The sequence below is a fragment of the Suricata suricatta genome, chromosome 9, assembly GCF_006229205.1.
Source record: "Suricata suricatta isolate VVHF042 chromosome 9, meerkat_22Aug2017_6uvM2_HiC, whole genome shotgun sequence".
NCBI lineage: Eukaryota > Metazoa > Chordata > Mammalia > Carnivora > Herpestidae > Suricata > Suricata suricatta.
In genome coordinates this window covers 131673737-131696188 of record NC_043708.1, presented here as the reverse complement: position 1 = coordinate 131696188, position 22452 = coordinate 131673737, and the positions used below count along the sequence as shown (strand labels likewise).

General features: G+C 44.3%; 1 protein-coding gene across 1 annotated transcript in view; it reads right to left on the bottom strand.

Annotated features, from left to right (window-relative positions):
- The window catches only part of AGBL1 (ATP/GTP binding protein like 1), a 681509-nt gene that overhangs the window by 572815 nt on the left and 86242 nt on the right, over nt 1–22452 (bottom strand). Inside the window, exons 7-11 of the mRNA XM_029952682.1 lie at nt 15969–16177; nt 7664–7829; nt 6670–6737; nt 2650–2766; nt 957–1537 (exon numbers count right to left, since the gene is read on the bottom strand). Of these exons, the coding sequence (XP_029808542.1) occupies nt 957–1537; nt 2650–2766; nt 6670–6737; nt 7664–7829; nt 15969–16177 (1141 nt within the window). The remainder of the gene's footprint in view (nt 1–956; nt 1538–2649; nt 2767–6669; nt 6738–7663; nt 7830–15968; nt 16178–22452) is intronic.

Genomic DNA, 22452 nt, shown 5'->3' with positions numbered 1-22452 from the left:
TTCAGATTCCCTCCTTGAATTTCCAATCCAAGCATTTTGGGTGAAGTGGGAAGGAGAGGGGAGCTAGACATGACACCTGGCCTCAAGGGGAAGATGTTCTGTCAGAGGGGGGAGATGTGCCTCTCAGGAACTCGACCATGGTAGATAATGGGCGGGGGGTGAAATCAGAGACATCAGCAGGAACCCAAGTGGGAGGAGCTCTTGAGATCCACCATCAATTTGCTGATGAAATGGAAAACCAGTTAACGGAACTTTCTGGTATGCACACTCAGCTCCACTGACTTAGTGCCTGCATAATCAGGGTCAATGGGTTGGTTTTTTCCCCAGGGAAAATAATTTTTCCTTGGTTTATCAATTTCCATTCTAATCTCACTCTGCTTATCCAAAGGCAAAGCCTTCTTTCCATCATTCTGGGACTAACCCATCACTCAAAGTTGCTTCCCTGGAGAAGGCAGGTTTTCCTCACAATCCTCAGGGATGCAGAAGAACTATTCTAAGCCAAGTCAGGTTTTTAAGGGTTGGGACTGTGAGATGGGGGCACACCACCTCCACACCAATTTGCAGTGAATTTCACAAAAGAGACCCCAAGTAATCCACACTTGTTTCTTCTAAGAACTTTCCTTTGAGGAACGATCCCGGTATGTGAAGAAACTGGGTTACCTTTCCCCATCATGGTCTGCAGTGGTTGTGGGGTGAGGGGTGGCACCGGAATCATCGAAGGAATTCTTTTTCTGGCAACACATGCCTGCTGCTCCCCCGCACTCATGTCTGAAATGTCCAGCAGGGAGGTAAGCTTCTATGCTTGGCAAGGGTTTCCCAAAGGATTTTAACGTGCTTCTGACTCTCACTCTACAGCCAAACTACCTGAACAGCGAAACTGTCTGGACAAGCCACTCTGCCTATAAAAATATTAAAGAAGAGAAAAAATATAGCTTCCGACTCAGCAGAGCCATCACCTTTGGACTCCACGTTTGCGTTCCAACATCGACTGGGCATGGGGCGGTGGATGGTGTCCCCAGAGGTCAGGAAATGCCATTGTCTTGAAGTCAGCCACAGATTTGGTTCTTCTCGCTTTGGCCATATAGAGACAGGGGTCATGGAAGGGGATATGCTTGGGATGTGCCTGTAGAAGCTTATCTATTACTTCAGCAGTTTCTCTAGGCCAAGCAGAATTGGAAAGGGAGGCACTCATCATTGGGCAGGAAATAACATCTATGTCCCAAGTATCCTGTTTAAGGAAAGCTTGAAGGTCAGGGATTTCTTTTCCAGAAGAATCTATCCCAAGACCATTGGATTGCATGTTTGGGTATGGGTTCATCCCAGGTCCTTTTTTGGAGGCTGGATGCATGGTCGACCTCCCCACCTTCACCCTGCTCAGAAGGGAAGTCTGGACCATGTCTTCTCTTCCTTGCTTCCCAGAGTGTTGGTCCTTATTCAAACCATGCCACTGTGGGGAGGCGACAGTTGGAATGTGGTGATGATTGGCATAGTGAGTCTCTTCGAAGTTCAAATCATCTCCAGGTTGAGACTTGAGTTCCTTCAGGTTTGAAATAGAAAAGAGTATGTTAGTGTTACCTTGCTGGTAGAAAATACCATGTGACCCCAATCCTCACTCTCTGGGCACGGAGCTAAGTGTAAATCTTGTTTTGTTGTTGTTGTTGTTGTTGTTGTTGTTGTCTAAGCATAAATCCTGTGAATTGGGAAGCTTTTTCCAAGGTCAGACCAAAAAAAAAGCCTAAGCTTCAAGAGTCCAATAAACGGTAGAATCATAGAAACTCACATAGAAGGAGGAGCAGAGGGCAAGCCTAGTACAATTCTGTACATCACACAAATACCCTCTGCAACACCCCCCAAAGTCACAGCCTGGTTAATCAAACTCATTAACAGGGTTTTCACTACACCCCAAGGCAATGCCTTCCATTTGGGGACCATTCTGATTGTGGTTTTTTTTAAAAAAAAAAAAAAAAGTCTTCCTTATACGGAACTGAAATTTCCTTCCCTGAAATTTTTACCCACCAATCCCCTTCAGCTTTCTGAAGTAAAATAGAATATACAGACTCCCTTCTACATGTGATTTAGCTGGTGCCCTTAGATGTGGGCAAATTCATGATATATGAAGGGTCATAAGAAAATAACAGAGATCCAAAGGCAGGTCTAAAATCCTGGCGACAGCAGTAGCAGTAGGCGCAGTAACTAGCCTCTCTTATCATCAGGGGTGAGGTGCTCAATTTCTTTCTACTAACAAAAAACACTGGAATCAGACTAGCCACCTTCAGAAAGCCATCCAGTACAAGTTACCCACTTTGTAGGGGAATGACTCAATCATCAAGGATTTTCACTTGTGTTTTTAGAAGGTGAGGACACGTCACTTTGCCCCGCCCCAACCCCGCCTGGGATGCTAGGCAGCAGTGTGTACCTTCCCGCCACTTTAATCCTAGGCTCCACATGTCAGGAGACTTGCATGCCTCCAGCCCAGCCACCTTTTTCACATTTTGCTTGGCTTTCTGCTTCTCTCTCAGAAAGACCCCAGAAGCAGATTGCTAATGATGAACAATGGCTTCCATCTGGAGACCTCCTGCTTGACCTCCCAGGTTCTGCAGGGGACCCCTCATGCATCACCATGGAGCAGAACCACGGCATCTGTCCTACCTCAAAGCTACAGGAGAGCTCAGGACACATGGCCTCGTACTGCATCAGTTCCTCCTCGGGTCGGTCAAGACCAGGTTTGGAACTCAGCTTGTTCACATCAGTTTCCAAATCATCATCCTGCAATGGAATATCCAAAAAATATATATGACACTCAAGGCAGCCACCCTGAGAAGCATTGAGACAAGCTACACATGCGATCTTTCAGTATCTTGGGACATGGTTTCCTTGCCTCCAAATTATTGTGCTAGCCTATGAGAAGGAGAATTTAGGATGGTGGTTTGTATTTTTTCAATGAAAAGAAAGAAGGTATACAACTTTTTTTTAGCATCCATCTCAGGATTTATCAGCCCTTACCAAGAATAACTAATTTATATAAAATGAGATGGACTCTGTAAACTGTAAAGCAGGATATAAAAGAATTTTGTATCTGGCCACCACCATCAACATAATTGTCTACTGTGCATGCTCTTCCACCATCTTTGTCACTTAAAACTGTTTAATGAGCACCTACTATGAGCAGGTACCATTGTAGGTACTCAAGAGTTAGTGATAATGGGACAGACAAGAGTTGATGTTCTCATGGAATCTGCCTTCTAGTGAGAGAACAAAGACAGCAAATAAATGAAGGATGTGACTATGTGAACTACTTAGCTTTAGAGTAGGAGTTGGTTAACTATAACCCACTGTCTGTTTTTGAAAATAAAAGTTTTATTGGAACACAGTCAAACCCATTTTTTAAAAAATTTTTTTATGTTTATTTTTGAGAAAGAGAGAGAACATGAGCAAGGGCAGAGCAGAGAGAGAGGGAGACACAGAACTCAAAGCAGGCTCCAGGCTCTGAGCTAGCAGTCAGCACAGAGCCTGACATGGGGCTTGAACCCATAAGGGTGAGAGCATGACCTGAGCTGAAGTCAGAGGCCCAACTGACTGAGCCACCCAGGCGCCCCCAAGTCACACCCACTTTTTAATGTATTGTCTATGGTTGATTTCTTGGTATAACAGCAAGGTGGAGTAATTGTGGTCCTCAAAGGTTTGTATCTCAGTCTCTGAATCTCTAGCGGCTCAGGTGGGTTCTCCTCTCTTCTATATTTCTTATAAATACAATTTATATTTATTCAGGGATGGGCCTGCCTCTGTGTCTTTACAGCAACCCAGACAGGCCTCATCATTTAGAATTCTGGTACCCATCTAATCCAGATAATGCTTTCTGGCCCTCCTTCCTCAGCCTGAACCTTTAGGATATTATTGACTTTCTCCAGCCTTACACTTGATTTCACCGCCCTTTCAGAGATAGTGATTTGAACTCTGGTAGGGACAATCTCCAAGTTCACTAGACTATGTACTTTCTGAAGATAAAAATCAATGTCTTATTTGCTTTTCTATCATATTACCGTCCCTAGGAACCTAGCCTGCTGTGTCACACATGGATAATATCCAAGAAAAAAAACAACGAAAAAAGAAGGAAAGACAGAGCAAAGGAGAGGAGAGCTTGAATTCAGTCTGTTTATCCTCCTCTCCTTCAGTGTTTGTCCAAATCTAACAGTTGTGTTTGTGAAGGGAAAAAAAAAACAAAACCAAACAAACAAACAAAACCATGGCTAACATCTGGTACTTGCTCTTTTCTTACGCTGACTTTGAAAGTTTTCAAAGAACAGCACCCAACTTTCCCTTCTCAAGACCCTTGAAGATAAAAGTTCCTTTTAATCATTCTTTCTGAATAGCTGATCCCAATTTCATTTTCAAATGAAAAGGCCATCAGCTAAAGGTCTGGGTTGGACCCATGACCAGAAACAAATATTCCTGGCTTCTTGCCCACGTTTCTTGCAGCAAACGTTTCTGGGTTCATCAGGAAAAGTCAGTTCGCTGGAGCACCAGTTCCTTTGCTCTTGCTACACCCTAGCATCAAGCCCTGATTCTGAGGTGCCCCATTTCTCTACAACTCATGCTCACACACTGACTTCTCATCTTCTCCCTGGCTCGAAGGCTTTTGATAAATAGTTTCCAGGCCCTCACTCATTTGCCTTGTGCATCTTTCCCAGATGGATGTGTTTATTTGTTTTGGTTTCATTCCATCCAGCCCACTATCACCTGCAGTGTCGGAAGAAAGGGGAGACTCTCTGAATGCTCTCTATCCTATGCTGTATGAAGTTAGGCACTGGCCTGCAGCTGACCTTTCCACATCAGATACAAGAGGCGATTGACACTCTGCATCAGACATTCAGTCATCAAAGGGCAAGGAAGAGGGTAGGGGAAAGTGGCATTGATGAATGATTGCCGCAGCACAGAATTATTCAAATAATACAGTGAGCACTCAATAGGCCAGTACTGCCAAGCCACAGCAAAGATCCAATTTACCACTGATGACTTCAGAAATGTTTCCATTTATCAACAAAACCCTGAGAACACTGGAAGGTCAACAGCAGTCTTACCCAGAGACTGAGAGGCAGAGAGATAGTCCCTCTGAACGGGCTGATACTATCTTATGATAGAGAACTCAAAAAGTTGCTTTGTCTCTAGATAGTTATGTAAGAGGATAAGGAAGAAAAAAGAGAAGGAGGGAAGGGAAAGGGGAGGTGGATGGATGGATGGATGGCAGATAGGTAAAAAGATATTTTTTTTTAATTCAGGTTTCATCTCCACAAACATTATAAAAAGTAGCATTTCTGTCTCAGTCTTATTTTACAGATGACAAAATTAAGGAAGTATAATATGAAGGGGCTTGTCTACCACCATGTCTTCCAAAAGAAATGGAAGCAGAATTATAACTCATAGATAAGTTATCATTATTCTAGAACAGCTATATTGTACCCCAAAGGACACTTGGCAACTGCTAAGTTTTGGGTTCATAACTTGGGGAGGAGGGGGAAACTGAGGGGTAGGTGCTACTGGCCTCTAGTGGGTAGAAGCCAGGGACACCACCAAACCTCCTTAGATGTATAAGATAATCCCTGACAACAAAGAATAATCCAGTCAAAATGACAATAGTGCTAAGGTGTAGACACCCTTTTCTAAGAATGCAGTCAGTAAACTATGTCCCTTTGCCTGTTTCTTGTCAATGTTTTTTTGGAACATAGCCATGCCCTACCATATACATATTGTCCATAGTTGCTTTTGTGTTCTAACAGCAAAGTTGAGTAGTTGTGATAGAGACTGTATGTCCACAAACCATAAACTAATTACAGCCTGATCTTTTACAGAAAGTTTGCTAACCTCTGCTCTGTATCATGGATCTTTATGGGATAGAGACCAAAGGGCATCACTCCCCTATCAGCCAGAGCATGCATCATGCAACTCAAGTGAGCACTTCACATAGACTCCAAGGTAAATGGAAGTACAGGATGCAGGGGACTGAGCAGAGTGGGTACAGAAGAAGAGTGACCTGTGGCAATAGGCGAGATCTACCAGAAAAAGTTTCCTAGGAAAATCTTCCATGGTCTCTTTGCCTGAATGTCACTCACATGAATTAGATATACCAACCTGAAGCACTATGGGTCTATCTAAATAAAGCTCATCCTGATGGAACATCAGTGCCTTGTTAATGGACAGCCTCTGACTTTACAATGAGACGTTGTACGGGACCCACCAGGATGAAACTCAACAAGTGTAGCTGTCATTTACTGAGCAATCACTGTAGGCAAGGCACTGGAGTGGAAGTACAGAAGAGTGTCCTTAAAATGTACACTGCTCTTGGGGCACCTGTGTGGCTCATTTGGTTAAGCATCTGACTCAGGTCAGCATCAGTTTGGCTCAGGTCACAATCTCACAGTTTCATGGTTTCAAGCCCCAGATCAGGCTGATGATGCTGACTATGCAGAGCCTGCTTGGGATTCATTCCCTCTCTTTCTCTCTCTCTCTCTCTCTCTCTCTCTCTCTTCCCTGCTCACATTGTCTCTGTCTTTCTCAAAATAAATAAATACACTTTAAAAATTTACACTGGTCTCAGCTGGACAGAGAGAGTGGTATCTCCCTCTGGAAGATGTGAACGTAGAGATCACGAGAAGTGAGGGCTGATGTACCTACTTGCTCCTTCACCTCTTCAGAATCTGAATCTTTATCCACTTCTTCATCGGCATCGTCTTCAAAATCCTCTGGGTGGATAAAAAGAGATCAAATGGATGAGGCTTTCCCCATGCCCTGGATATGGATCCCCTCCATACAGTGGCCAAAATTCCTTTTTCTCATAAACTAGGGGCTCGTTATGAAGTGCACAATATCCCAACACACTCTAATACTTATTAGTACATGCGAATTGTATATACACAGATGCATAGAGCACTACAGCATGATGTCATCCCACGTTGAAGGCAAAATGAGCATAGAATAAAATGACACCCAAATACCATTATAGCATCCCCCACCCCACCCACACACACAGTTTACAAAAATTTATGCAGACAGCATTGACAATGTTTACAGATCACATATTGGCAAAATTTGCTATAACTGAGCACCTTGACTGGCTCCCTAATTTTGACAAGAAGGTGCTTATTTACAACAAAAGGCCACAGAAAGCATCCAGGACTGTTGTGGCAAGATGATGCCTATGGAAAATCTGTTCCATGAAAGGAAGGCAGTGACAGTGAATTCTTCCCGGAGATTGAATAATCACATGCTCATACATTTATTAGGACTAGCTATTTTGGAAATAGCACAAGTTTTATTTCAAGTTCATCGTAAGGCAAATGCATTCCGGAACCAGTCAGTACAGTCCAGAGACTCAAGCGTGGGACTGTGAACACATTTTTGTTTTCTTTTTTCAATTAACAGAGATGACTGTACAGGCCCCTAGTAGCCACCAGGCAAAGTGGCAACAGTTAATAATTAGGAACAAAATAAGTGACCTTAGTATTTGTTCATTCTGTGTACAAAAAGCTTGCTTTTTTACACATTCCTCTAATTAGATGGTCATTTACAGGTGGGGTCTAAAAGAACCAATTCTACTTTCATCCATATCCATCTGAAATATTGCCAACATGCCGAATGCATCAGAAAGCTCATTACCCATTGACTTTACCTTCGGTTAGAACACACAGAGGTTCGGAAGGGATGCTCCCAGGGACCGGGAAGGTGTAGGCACTGCTGGCTGTGACCAAGGGAAGTGGGCTCTTTGGGTAGCATTGCCTCAGGATCTGAACGACGATGGAGATGATGGGTTCCAAACTTTGGTCATCCAGGCAGTTCTGAACAAAGAGGAGACTGTCTCAGATGCTGACACCTTGCACAGGGTTCCTTTATCATGTCAGCGGTTTGACCAGTGAGTTACACATGGCCCCCATGTACAGCAAACATTGTTACTGTAGAATGTCTGACTTGAACATTCGAATGTAAAGTTTTGTCTAATGTAGAATCGGCTTTGGTGTAGGGTATAATCTGCATTTTTATTTCTTTTTCACAGCTCATATGTTACCGAAAGGAATTTAGTCTGAAAATAGACTTAGAAAGTCTTTCAAAGGATGCTGTGTCTACGGGAAGCATTGTCCAGCATAGGCAGGGGAAGAGAAGGTGAGCATCTTCTCAATCATCCAAGTGTCATTGTGAATTATTGGCTAAATTAGAGAATGAGTAGCCAAACTGATGGAAGTCTTACTTTTCTCCTTCAGTTTTTATCGGAATAGAAAACTATAAAGGAAAAGCTAAATTATGAAATCGGGAAAAAAAAAAAGGCTAAGTGAATCCCAAGTACCTAAATTAAATAACAGACCTCTTTTCAGAGCCCACAGTGTTGATCCCTCTTGGTCCCTACCCAAAGCAAAGGAAAATTGGGTTTGCAGATGGAACATTTTGATACTGATGGAACATGACAAGACCCTTCTTTTCAGACACTTTGAAAAATGCAAAAACAAGTTTACTAAATTGAGAGAGAGTGTTGGGAGTAGTTTGGGAACTCTTTGGCAAAAACATGCCATTTTCTTCAGGCTCTTGGTAAATGCTTTGTCTACTGACTTAGTACGGAATGTTGACAAGTGTGAGCCTCAAATTTGATATTCTAAGGGCTTCCAAGTAAGCTCTAGGGCCAATAAGTCATAGCAGTAGATATGGAGAAGGCTAAGCACCTGCCACAGGGCTGGGTGACTGTCTGTGATGATGCCATGCTGTGGCATCTCCAGGTACACATTACAGGTAGCCCTGCATATGTTTTTATGTCACAAATTCACATTGTCCAAACAATTTCCAAATATAAAAAAGTAAGCCAACTTTTGAACCAGGAATGTTGTGACATGATCAAGAACACTATTTATCCTTCCATGTGCTAGAATGGTACCCATCAGTTGTCCTGAAAACACTCTCCATGGGAAATAAAGTGCTTCAGGCCATTTCATCCCTGGCACTGGTCAAAGGGCTTGGTGAAAAGTATTAGTATAAGAAAAAGAGAGAACTGAGAATGGGAGAGGAAGAGAGGGGAGGGAGGTGAACCATCATGGATGATGTTCTGAGCTTAATTTTTAGTAGGTACAGAGCCAAGGACAAGCCAAGGAAGTCAGTCAAAACCACCAGCATTTTGGAAAGTGGTTGTGTCTGTGATGGTCGTTGGTATTGTTATTGATGAATGTGATAACACGTTTTACTTTGCATGGGATGGTACAGGTGAAAAATGAGAGAAAGGATTGAGGTAGGTTCACCTGTCCTGATAGGTTGGGTCATGAATTTGGGAGGTAGAGGAGATTAAAATGGAAGGAATCCAAGGCATTGGGGTTATAGTGAATCACCACCTAAATTAGGTTGACAGTAAGGGCTGTAGTAGACAGTCTGCAGGAAAACATTTCTGAATTTTAAAATGATCTCATGGTTCCAAAGTAACACAAATGCCTAGATCCATCTGCCAATGTTTCCCTAGTGTTAATGGAAGGGTACTGTGGCAGGGCCAGGACTAAGGGGAAGTGGGGGAGGCATCCAGGCTGCAAAATGTAAGGAAGCACTCACACAGGCTCCTGCAACTGCAAGGGACTCATGCTGTGTATCAAAGATGACAACAGCCCAAGAAAGAGGATCCCTGGAAACCAATGTCTCAGAATTGGGGCAAGGGTAAAGAGTTTTGGCTCATTTTTCCCATCACTTCCAATAATACACCTGCTACCTGGAAAAGATGATGAAATAGGACAGTGCCTTACATATTCAATTCATAGTTAACATCTATGAATTAGCTCTGGAATAATAAATACACTGCTTCTGGCTAAAATTAACAGCTTGGGAAACAACAGATGCTGGCGGGGATGTGGGGAAATGGGAACCCTCTTGCACTGCTGGTGGGAATGCACACTGGTGTAGATGCTCTGGAAAACAGTGTGGAGGTTCCTCAAAAAATTAAATATAGAACTACCCTACAATCCCAGCAATAGCACTACTAGAAATTTATCCAAAGGAGACAGTGCTGATTTATAGGGGCACGTGCACCCCAATGTGTATAGAAGTGCTTTCAAAATAGCCAAATTAGGGAAAGAGCCTAAATGTCAATCAACTGATGAATAGATCAAGAAGATGTGGTTTATACATAGAATGGAATACTACTAGGCAATGAGAAAGAATGACATCATGCCATGTGCAGCAAAGTGAATGGAACTGGAGGATATTGTGCTGAGTGAAACAAGTCAGTCAGAGAAAGACAGATATCATATGTTTTCACTCACATGTGGAACTTGAGAAACTTAACAGAAAGACCATAAGGGAAGGAAAGGGGAAAACATAGTTACAAACAGAGAGGGAGGGAGGCAAACCATAAGAGACTCTTAAAGACAGAGAACAAACTGAGGGTTGATGCAGGGGGGTGGGGGAGAGGGGAAAATGGGTGATGGGCACTGAGGAGGGCACTTGGGATGAGCCCTGGGTGTCGTATGTAAGTGATGAATTGTGGGCAAGAGCACACTGTCCACACTGTATGTTAGCCACTTTGACAATAAATCACATTAGAAATACATACATACATGTATAATACACTGCTTCTGTGACACACAGGCAAGAGAGAGGTCCTCCGCATCCACGGCTTCGCCTGTCCCAGATTTCAGTCACCCACAGTCACATAGCCTGGAAGCAGATGACCCTCCTTCCAAAGCATCATCAGAAGGCCGATGGCCTAACGCTACATCCCAATGCCTCCCTTCCTCTCCTCACATGGGCATTTTATCACCTTACATCATCACAAGAACAAGGACAAGTGCAGCACAATAATATTTTGAAAGAGAGCAACCACATTCACATAATTTTTATAATAATATATTGTTATCATTGTCCTACTTAATTATTGTTGTTGTTGTTAATCCCTTGCTGTGCCCAATTTATAAATTAAACTTTATCATACGCCCAAATGTACATGAAAAAACATAGCAAGTGCATGTTCAGTGCTACCCATGGTTTCAGGCATCCTCTGGGGGTCTTGGAAGATTCCCCCGAGTTAGGGGGGACTACTGTGTAGCACGCAGCTCAGATCCTGGAGCAAAACCACCTGAGTTCAAATCTTGGGCTGATGATCACTGACTGCATCATGCCAGCAAGTTACCACACCTCTCTGTCTACAGCTTCATCTCTAAAGCAGAGGTAATAACTGAACCTCCCTCATAAGGATGTGTGTGGATTTGAGTTAAAATAGGCCAAGGGCCTGCCCAGGACTAAGCACTCAGTAAGTGCTAGCTAGCAGGATGTTAGCAGGCATCATTACGCTCTTAAAATCTCATAAGAATCTGAAAGAAGATTCCAGCACAGAGCCCTAGAGATAACCCTCACAATAAGAAAATGAGACACTTTAGTGGAAAAGTCCAGGAGTCCCGGGTCTAATTTCCAGCTCTCCTTCTACCAGCCAAAGCCGTCAGCATCCCTGCCTGAGCCCCCACAGTCTAACCCTCGCCTTGCCCTCCCTCCCCTCCCTCCTTCCTCCGGCGCCCTCAGATACTCTCCTGTCCAAACAGCAGCCAGAATGGTCCTTTCAGATCATAAATCAGTTTAATGCATCTAGAGTTTCAGTTTTGCAAAATGAAAAGAGTTCTAGAGCTTGGTTATACAACAGTGTGGGTGCATTTAACAATACTGAACTATAAACTTTAAAATGCCCCGCATGGGGCACCTGGGTGGCTCAGTCATTTGGGCGTCCGACTTTAGCTCAGGTCACAATCTCACGGTTCGTGGGTTTAAGCCCCACATAGGGCTCTGTGCTGACAGCTCAGAACCTGAAGCCTGCTTCATATTCTATGTCTCTCTCTCTCTCTCTCTCTTTCTCTCTCTCTCTGCCTCTCCCCTGATCACACTGTCTGTGTCTCTCAAAAATAATAAAATATTAAAAATAAATAAAGAGGGGTGCCTGGGTGGCTCAGTCAGTTAAGCGTCCGGCTTTGGCTCATGACATGATCTCACAGTTCATGGATTTGAGCCCCGCATCAGACTCTGTGCTGACAGCTAGCCCAGAGCCTGGAGCCTGCTTCAGATTCTATACCTCCCTCTCTCTCTGACCCTTCCCTGCTTGCACTGTCTCTCTCTGTCTCTCAAAACATAAAAATAAATAAATAAATAAATAAATAAATAAATAAACAAATAAATAAAATGCCCAGCATGTCAACTTTATGTCATACAAATTTTATAATTAAAATTTTTTTAAAACCAGAAAGCATAAATTATATCAGGCCATGCCCCAACTTCAAACCTGATGGAAATAAAATCTGAATTTATTTTCATGGTCTAGATAGAAAATTCTTCTCTCCTCTTTTCGTCCCCTTCCTCCTCTCCCTCTCCCTCCCTCTCTTCCTCCTTCTTATCTTTCTTGTCTTTCACAATTATTGGCATACCAGCATCAGCATCATCAACATCATTATAATTTGCAAATAACCACTGAAATGGTATCACTAGATCAATGGCCATCCAGTGACCCCAGTACCTTCTCTGGCAGAAGGGGGAGGAGACTGATGGGCAGCTCAGACCAGCACAGCTCTGAAGGCTGTGTCTGTGCTCACGACACCCAGCCCAGGTGCTGGAGGCTAGGGCCGCCTGGCACACAAGTGCAAGTTCAGCCTCTGCTCACAGCCTGTGTCCATTCCCAACAGAAACTGAAGGCCAGGAGGTTGGTGTGAATTTGTTTCCTGAACAATTGAGGTTTTCACTGACCTGCCAAGAGACTACTTTTAAAGTCCTCCTTGCAGAAACAGACTCTTAACTACAGAGAACACACTGCTGGTACCTGAGGGGAGGTGGGTGGGGGGATGGGGGAAACAGAGGCACACTTGTGATGAGCACCAGGTGATGTACGGAGGTGTGAGTCACTATATTGAAACGAATAGTACACTGTACGTTAACCAACTGGAATTCAAATAAATACTTTAAAAAGAGATGAAAGGGAAAAAAACTACAATGAGGTCATTATGGTGGGCTCTAGTCCCAAAAGACTTGTGTCCTTATAGAAAAGGACATTTGGACACAGACACACACACATAGGGAGGATGTCCTGTGGAGACAGAGGCAGAGATAAGGTGATGCTTCTACAGGCCAAGGGTCCCCAGGACTGCTGTGACCAGCCGAATGTAGGACAGAGGCTGGGGCAGGTTCCCCCTCTTGGCCCTCAAAGGAACCACCCTGCCGCCATCTTGATTTTGGACTTCGGGCCTCCGGGGTCGGGAGAGAGCCAATCTCTGCTCTTTGAGCTGCTCAGTTTGTGGTGCTTTGTTACGGCAGCCCCAGGAGGCTTCTACAGGAAGGTGCCGCACCACTCTCGGGTGTGCCAATTCCCCAGAAAGACTAAAAGCTCACTAAAAGCTGTCGTAGTCACGGTCATGGTTCGCGGGGACTCATTACAGATAAAGATCAGCCAAAGAGCGCGGCCGCAGGACAGAGGGCGGCTGCGTCAGTCCGCTCAGGCGGCCCCAGCAGGACTCCGCACACCCAGCGGCTGGTGAACAAGCACGTTTCTTCCTCACAGTTCCGGGGGCTGGAAGTCCAGGTGGAAGGAGGCTCCCCGTCTGGTGAGAACCTGCTTCCTGGTTCACAGATGGCCATGCTCTCACTGCGTCCTCACACGCAACAAGGACCAGGGCGCTCTCTGGGGCCCCTCTTGTACGGGTGCTCGTTCTGGTCCTGGAGACTGCACCCTCCTGAGCTCATCCCCTCCCAAAGGCCCTGCCTTCCCAAACCATTACTCTGGGGAGCAGGGTGTCAGCATATGGATTTGGGGGGACACAGGCATCAGTCTATTGCACAAAGAGAAACACCAAACATGACATAGACAGATGATAGATAGATGATAGATAGATAGATAGATAGATAGATAGATAGATAGATAGATAAGAGATAGATAGGAGATAGATAGGAGATACATACATAGATAATAGATAGGAGATAGATAGGTAGATAGATAAGAGATACATAAAGCCAATTGATAAGGGATAGATAGACAGATGATAGGAGATAGATAATAGATAGAAGATAGAAAGACAGATGATAGGGGAGAGATAGAAGTAGATGAATAAATACATATATTTTATATACATGCTGCTTCTAGCCTCACAGACCCTTTCATGCTTGGGCCCCCTTCCTACTGTCTCCACCCCCTTCCTCTCGTAGACATGTAATTCAGGGATCACGGTCTTCTTCCTTTTTTGCCCTTTTAATTCTTCCTAACACGGAGCAGAGAAACAGCCAGAGAGCAGAGGACCCGGCTGGAGGGCACGAGCTGGCGTGAGGGAGCCTCCAGCAGCATCCGCAGTGGAGGGGGGTGTTTCACTAGAGATCTGGGGGACACACACGTACCAAGTATGGCGAGGCTTAGAAAAATTCAAAGCACTGCTTCATCCGGAGACACAGTGTTCGAGGCAGCTATTTCCTGACTGAGAGGCTCTGAAACCTGGAATGATGGCAAGAACCCACAGGTGATAGCTGACGGAAAATTAGATCTGGTCTGCAGCCCAACATTACGGGACTGTTCAGAGTTGGGTGTGGGGGGAGATGCTATTATTTCTTTTAATAGGAAAAGTCTACAGATCCCGGTCTTGGAAAACAGTACTGTCTCGGGCTGCTTCATTGCCTCAGATGTACGCAGGGAGAGAAAACGTGGAGGGTGTCCAGAGGGGAGCAGTGAGGCTGAGGATAGGGCTGGAGAGACCAGGGAACAGGGAGACAGCAGGGTGCAGGATGCCTGTGGACCACAGCTGCTGTGGCCCTGGGAGACAGGATATTTGGGAAGCGTTCACATCCTCGATAGAGAGGGCGTACATAGCCTCGTACTGTGGTTCTTGAATCAGTCCTAATCAAGTGCAATTAAGGAATTCGCTGTTAGGGTTGAAATCCAGGAAACCTTAAACCGCATATTCCACTTGGGTTTGGACAAGTAAGGGCCGTCGCAGGTGCTCACGCTGGCCCGGGACACCTTTCCTCTTGCACTTGGCCTCACAGGCTTTTTCAATAATTCAGGTCTCAGCTTAGGTGTCAGCTGCTCAGAGAAGAACTTGACCTCTCTCAGAGAGCACATTCTCCCTCCACCTCTGCGCATCACCGCAGACAGCCTGACTGTACTGATGTCACAGAGCAGCATGAAATTCTCTTCCTCATTGAATTCTTTGCTTCCTTAGAAGCGGACTCTCTGCTAGAATGTTTACTCTGCAAGATCAGGAGTCTGGCCTCTCATATTCACGTCCAGATTCCACTGCTCTAATTATCCTGGTAACTGCTCACACTCAGAAAGTGGCCAAGTCACGGCAAGCACCCCATTAAATGCAAGACATTTCCACCTTAACATATTTAGGCTGTGCAATAACCTAGATTTTGTTATTTCCATCTTTTTGGAAAAGAAGAAACCTGAGACCCAGGAAGGCTGGGTGACTCCTCCAAGGTTCCACAGCCGTTAAGTGCCTGGGCTGGAAAGTGAACCCAGGTACTAGCTTTATAGTGAACACTTTGAACCACTGCACCACACCGTGTGCAGCCAACAAACATGTATTTATTTACTTATTTTTAACTTTTTTTAATGTTTATTTATTTTTGAGAAAGAGAGAGAGAGTCAGAGCACAAGCTGGGGAGGGGAAGAGAGAGGGAGACACAAGATCTGAAGCAGGCTCCAGGCTCTAAGCTGTCAGCACAGAGCCCAACACAGGGCTTGAACCCACAAACCACGAGATCATGACCTGAGCCGAAGTTAGTCACTTAACCAGCTGAGCCCCCCACACATCCCTCCCATAAACATGTATTGAGTGAATCAACTAATCAGCACATGAGTGAACAAATGCACAAGGTTTTGAATCCAGAACCTCTGCCCCTGGCAGGCAGCAAGAAACATATCGAGGTTCTCACAGCTCTGTTCATCAGGAACCATCCAGATATCATCCAACTGCAGACGCAATCTTGGGGTTAATTACCTGTGTGGTGCTGAAGAGGACTTCCATGCCCTGAGCCACCAGGAAGGCCTCCCTGCCAGACCGGAGGTTGGCCACGTGCTTGAGGCAGAGCAGAAGCGCCCGGCGGATCGGCACATAGGTATTGGCTGTATCGTGGCGGTGCCAGTCCTGATGCAGCCTGAGCAAGCTGGCGACGTAGCCTCTGTTCACAGCCCTGCGGCTGTTAGACTCTGAAACCAATGGGAAAGATGGTGTCAATCACAGGCTCTCCCGGCCACACCTGCCTGAGGATGTCCCGATGTCCCTCCCACAAGATTCTTATTATAAAGGGACTAATAATAACTTTCCACTGGAGAAAACTGGCAGATGTCACCTTCATCGAGTGATCAACATGGACATCACCATGTGTGTTGTGCTGAGCAAAACCCAGTATCGCTTCTACGGTGTTCCTGCCCAAAATGCATAGCCTGAATTTAACCATGAGGAAAACCAGCAAAGCCAAAATGAGGGGCATGCTACTAGTGATCTGATCTATACTCTTCGAAAATGTCAAGGTCATGAAAGGCATTAAAAGAAAAGGAAGGAAAGGGAAGAGAGGAAGAAAAGAGAAATAAAGAAAGAAACAGGAAGGGAGGAAGGAAGGAAGGAAGGAAGGAGGGAAGGACTGGAGGAAGGAAGGAAGGAGGGAAGGAAGGAAGGAAGGAAAGAGGGTAGGAACAGGGCTAAGGTATTTATATAATATGTAAGTAAAATGTAGAATTATAATTTAGATCCTAGGCTAGAAAATGTTTTTTTTTTCTTTTGCTACAAAAGGCATTAGTGAGGCAGTTGGTAAAATTTGAATAAGGTCTGTAAATTAACTAACAGTATTGTATCGATGTACATTAGGTTTTGGTAAACTGTGACTATGTAAAAGAAAATCCTGTGTTTAGGAAATTCACAATAGGAGTATGTGAATGACTGTAACTTATTCTTAGAATGCTCAGAAAAAAATATAATAGTGGGGGTGGGCGGAGAATGAATGAGGGAAAGAGAGAGAGACATTTCCACCAGATTTCCATTCTTCTTTCCTAAATCTCAGTGGACTTAGGGTATTGTCATTGGGTTGAGCAAATTGCAAATGACAGGATTTAGTCTGGGAAGAAGGCACTGCATGAGACATGGTATCCGAAAGGCTACTGTGTAACAGATGTATTGTGTTTTTCCTAAAGAGCAGGGAAGCCAGCTTGTGGCTAATCAAGGTCTGGCTCAGTCCAAGAAAGGAATTCCTCATAGTCAAGACTATTCAACAAGAGAATGGACTCTACGTGGTAAAGGACACCACTACCAGGCACGAACAATGTTAGGACAAAGGTGGGAAGTCACCCCGCAGGATGGGCTATGGGGTTTTCTTACATCTGATGGGGAAACATAACAGTGGTTCCCTTCACATCTTCAACTCAGTTTCTCTTGGTTGAATGAATGATCCTGGTGGAGGCCTCCCATGAGATACATTCTAAGGGATAAGTGCACCACGCCCTAATTTTCCCAAGATATACTTCAAATTCTCCTTGAAGAAACACAGAGGGAAGAACAGTCTAAGATACCTTTCTCAACAGTTAACATATGCACCTCCTTGGGCTACTGGCTTGGTGGACAAACGAGTCCCAGCCCAGATGTGTGATCATCTCTGCTCGTGTGGACAAGGTGCACTCCGAAGCTACCACCAGCTGACCATCAGGCATGCCCGAGTCTTAGAGCCCTGCTCTCACTACTGCATTTCTCCACTACCCAAACTGTTCACACTGGCTTCTGAGGCAATACAGCCTTCTGGCCAAGGGTATATAAGGGATCCCCTGAGCTGTAATTGGAGAAGCAAATTTTGAGCTCAAAGTCAGATTTTTTTTCCCTAAGACCATGGAAGTACACATAAGTGAAAAAATAACACAGAAATTCAGGGCTTTATTCCAGAGTGATTTTCTCATAATATTAAAGATATTCTTTCTTTCTTTCTTGTTTTCTGTGAGTTTCTCAAATTCTGAGTTGTCAGGCTTCACCGAGTCCCACTGAGATTTTTGACCCATTTGTACAGTTGGGGCTGTTGGCTTTTGTTGTTGCTGTAGTTGTGGTCTTCACTTCTACAACTTTTCATTCAGCCATGACCCTGAACTGAGGGTGATGAGTTTTGTTTGCCCAGTGATGTGTTGGTGGAAGGGTTTAAATCACCGTCATTACCTCCTTTAATGAATTATTCCTTTGCATCAACCATATTTCTCTCCTAGGCTGGTCCCAGTCACAGAGCACCAGAGTTCTCTACTGCCTGAAGGCAGTTCCAGCCTATCCAATATCTGATGTTTAAAAGAAAATCTAGGATTAAGTAGGAGGTATTAAAGTGTCGCCTCCTGGCAAGGTGCCAGAATGGCAAACACAGTGGACAGAGGCCCCGTGGACACAGAGAGGTTAAGGTCTTTTGTCCTGTATCTATTTTAAGGGTATGAGACTAATAAGGTGTTATCTTAATGACCTTCATCGCCTACTCTTTGGAGGGGTAGAGGCAGGGATAATGGGGAAAAAAATCTTTAATTGTCTCAGAGAAAAATCCCTTATCAAATCCTAATGATTTTATTCATGATTCCCTGTTAATCCTCAACAAGCTGCCATGTTTACTAACATCTAAAGTGGCTACACCTCCTTCCCCGCTGACCCCACCTCAGTCAATCTGTCTCGGAGAATGGCTTGCCGAGTTTTGTAAAAGTCAATATGCCTCCAAAACTCTCAGCAAACTAAGGAAGAGCAAATGTGGGGAAGAGCTGAAGACTGCAATGAGGGTCACTGAGATCAGCGACGTGCAGGAGTTCTAGAAGATCTGAGAGGGAAACAGCGCTTCTCTGAGGGCCAAAAAGCCAGGAGGAAATGTTTTGGGTGAGCGCAGGGTTCGGGGCAGGAGAGGGCTCCAGGTGGCCTTGACCCTCTTGCAAACAGATCAGCTGCACTTAAGTCTGTTTGTCGAAAGGGTTTCCTCCTAAGATTTTTTGGAAAAAAATTCCTGCTCCTTAATTTTTGAAAAATTTCCCAAGTAGATTGGTTTATCTTAACTACTAGGAGGATGAGGGTAGGTTGGGCAGAGAGGAGATCTGAGTTTAACAACTCACTGCTCACTCCCACCCCATCTCAAAGGAACTGTCTCCATCCTCTTCAATGTCTTCTCTGGCCAGTTTTCTTTTGGAAAATCCATGAACTCCACTTTGACCTTCCCTCTAATTCACCCTCTTCTATTCTACCCCATCTGCCTCTCCAGATTATATCGTCCAGAATGAGGTCGTTGTAGCTAATTATCTGAAATGTAATCAAGCAATATTCTTATTTTTACCCCAGGTATGTCTTCACTGAGGTTCAAATGGGCCCCTCCCCTCTTTGGTACAGACCCCACCGATGCAGAATTTTACACTCAGGTAAAAAGCAAAAAAAAATAACTAGAAGGTAGTATGCCAAGATATCACTAGTACTTATGGAGGAGGAAGAGACTGAGGATTCTATTTGCTTTAGACTTTTTAGATTTGAGTTAGGCTTCTGTGTAGTTCTTATTCCCCACATACTCTACAATGCATTTTACTAATCAGGAGGGGTAAAAAATATTATCTTTTGACAGGAGGTCGGTAGACTATTGGTCATGCCATGTCATAAATGCTTGTGGGCAGCGTGAACTGCCCCTAGGTTACTATAGCAACCAACTCCCCCTTTTATGCTCTTACCCCATCCCCTGCCTACTCCCTGAAGGCATTTGAGACCCTGATCATCTCTATAAAGATGTTTGTCTTTTAAAGAGGAAAATCTAGATGCCTTCAAGACTCAAAGATTGACTTTCTCATGGGGAACAGTGAGCCCCAAGCCAGGCTGGTGGAGAAACGCTCTGTGTCCCAGATTATCAGACCTGCAAGCAGCCCACGCCTCTGCCACTGCTCCTTGGCAAAACTAAAGAAAGATTTCATCTCTGCTCTTTATTTCCCATATCTGGGAATTTCATCAGCCCTTTTAAGGTCAAGTGATGACTGAAAGCAGAGGCCAAGTGGGATTGTTTGGCAGAGCAATGAGTCGAACAGAACAGTCACAGCTCTCAAATGAGATGGACACATTATTGCAGACCTCTAAACTCCTTTGTCCCTAAGTCATGCACCCTTCATGGCCTTGATGAGTTGCTTTGCAGACACAGCTTACAGATGTCCACCTTCTTTTGGGACTTCTGTACATGGCCAGGAGCTGTGTGGACTTGAACCTGTCAGTTCTCTGTGCAATCACTAAGTCTTCATCTGAATGACAAAACTAATAACATCCCTTCCTTGGGAGTTGTTGAGAAAATTAAATGAGACAATACACACAAAGTTGATAGCTCCATGCCTGATGCATAATAAGCACTCAATACCTGTTGCCTATTATGTCATTATCAACAAGATAAGCAAAATCTACTTATGGCTCCAACTTCCCCTCTATTATTATGGAGAACAAAGTGCCAAATGCTTGGGATATGAACCCATTCTTTTTGACAGCTTCATTCAAGAAAGAAGCCCCCAGGATCACATAGCTGTTGATTTGAATGTTGGCTCTACCGGTTACTAGCTCTGAAACCTCAGTTAAGTTGCTCAGTTGTTCTGAACTATATGTCCATCATCCACAAATAGGAAAGCAAGATTAAAAAAAAAGATTAATTACAACATCAGCCTTATAAGCCCATCATAGGGAATGAATGCTCAGCATAGCACATGGCACAAAGCATGTGCTCAACAAATGAGAATTGCCTTCCCCAAAAGGATGACATCAAACTTCATATACCTTTGGCCAGTGATAATTCCCCAAGGAAAAGTTTCTAAATAAGTAAAATATAGAAGCAAGTTTCTTCAGTCTCCCTGTAACACAGTTGACTTCTTGCCCCAAAATATCCACCAGTTTTATGTTGCCGCCCATCTATTTTTAGACATCCGGATAAAGACACACTGAGGGTCAAACCCCACTTTGTCCCAGGTGTCCTTACGGAAAAGTCCATAATGTAGACCTTTATTGTTCCCCTCTCTGGCAAAATTTACCCCAGTTGGGTTCCATTACACCAAAGCTTTTTACAGAGGACTGGCTAATGTTCTAAGATCCTCTTGACTGATAATGCTCCCAGCCCACCTTCCTTTGATAAGGCACATAAGAGTAAGAATAAACACAAGGACTCCAGGCTCCCCTCATTCTTGAGAACAGACATTATCTTCAGCCACACAGCGTACTATGACATTACCATCCCAGGAACTTCTTGCCCGGGGTGATTAAATAGCTTTAGCCTTTGTTTTGGGAGCTTCATGAAAATCCATTCAGATGAACTATTGGCAATTCAGTTAGTCCTTTTCAGGATAGTGGCCCCTTCTCAGAGCTGAAGACCACTGAACTGGAATTACCCAATGTCCATTTACTCTTCAAAGTTGGCTTCCAAACCCTCTCTGCACTGTGTCCTCCAACTCTGAGCAATTATTTCACCAACACTGCCTGATCCCAATCAGGACCCCACATTGAAAGTCAACCCACTTTGGGGGCACTGGGGTGACTCAGTCAATTAACCATCTGACTTCAGCTCAGGCCACAATCTCATGGTTCGTGAGTTCAAGTTCCACACTGGGCTCTGTGCTGACAGCTCAGAGCCTGAAGCCTGCTTCATATTCACATCTCCCTCTTTTGCTACCCCTCTCCTATTCACACCCTGTCTCTCTGTCTCTCTCTCAAAAAATAAAACATTAAAAAAATTTTTTTAAAGAAAGACCCACTTTGCACACAGTACTCTCATTCTATAATAACCTCTGAGAACTCCCCTTTGGGGGACATTATTAAACTCAAGGTAGGGGCATCTGTGGCTCAGTAGGTTGAGCATCTGGCTTTGGCTCAGGACATGATCTCACGGTTGTGAGTTTGAGCCCCACAGCTCAAACAGCTAGCCTGACAGCTAGCTCAGAGCCTGGAGCCCTTCTCTCTCTGACCCTCCCCTGCTCACGCCATCTCTCTCTCTCTCTCAAAAATAAATAAAACATTTAAAAAACATTTTAAACTCAAGGTAATGGTGACCTTAACTACGGGAAACAATACACTTGCCTTGGTAACACATTATTTTTGTGGTCTTTACAGGGAGTCAATTTAGAAGATATTTCTGGACAAAGCAGGCTTTTACCAAGACTTATAAATCATATTATATGAACAATGAGCTGCCTACTCTGCCATTATAACACCATTTACAATTACGGAGTATTTATTTACTGAATGTTTCCTATGTGCTCAGTACTGGGCTAATCATTTTACATGATTATCTCATTTATCTCGTGGAAATGCTTTGAGATAAGCATTATTTTCCTCCTTTTATAAATGAAGGCACAGCGGCTGGGCGAAGTCAGACAACTCACTGAAGCCCTTGGAGCTCACCAAAGTCCTATCCCCAGATGGGACTCCCCATCTGCCACCAAAGATGACATCCCTAGGTACAAAGATGTACCTAGAAAAAGCCCAT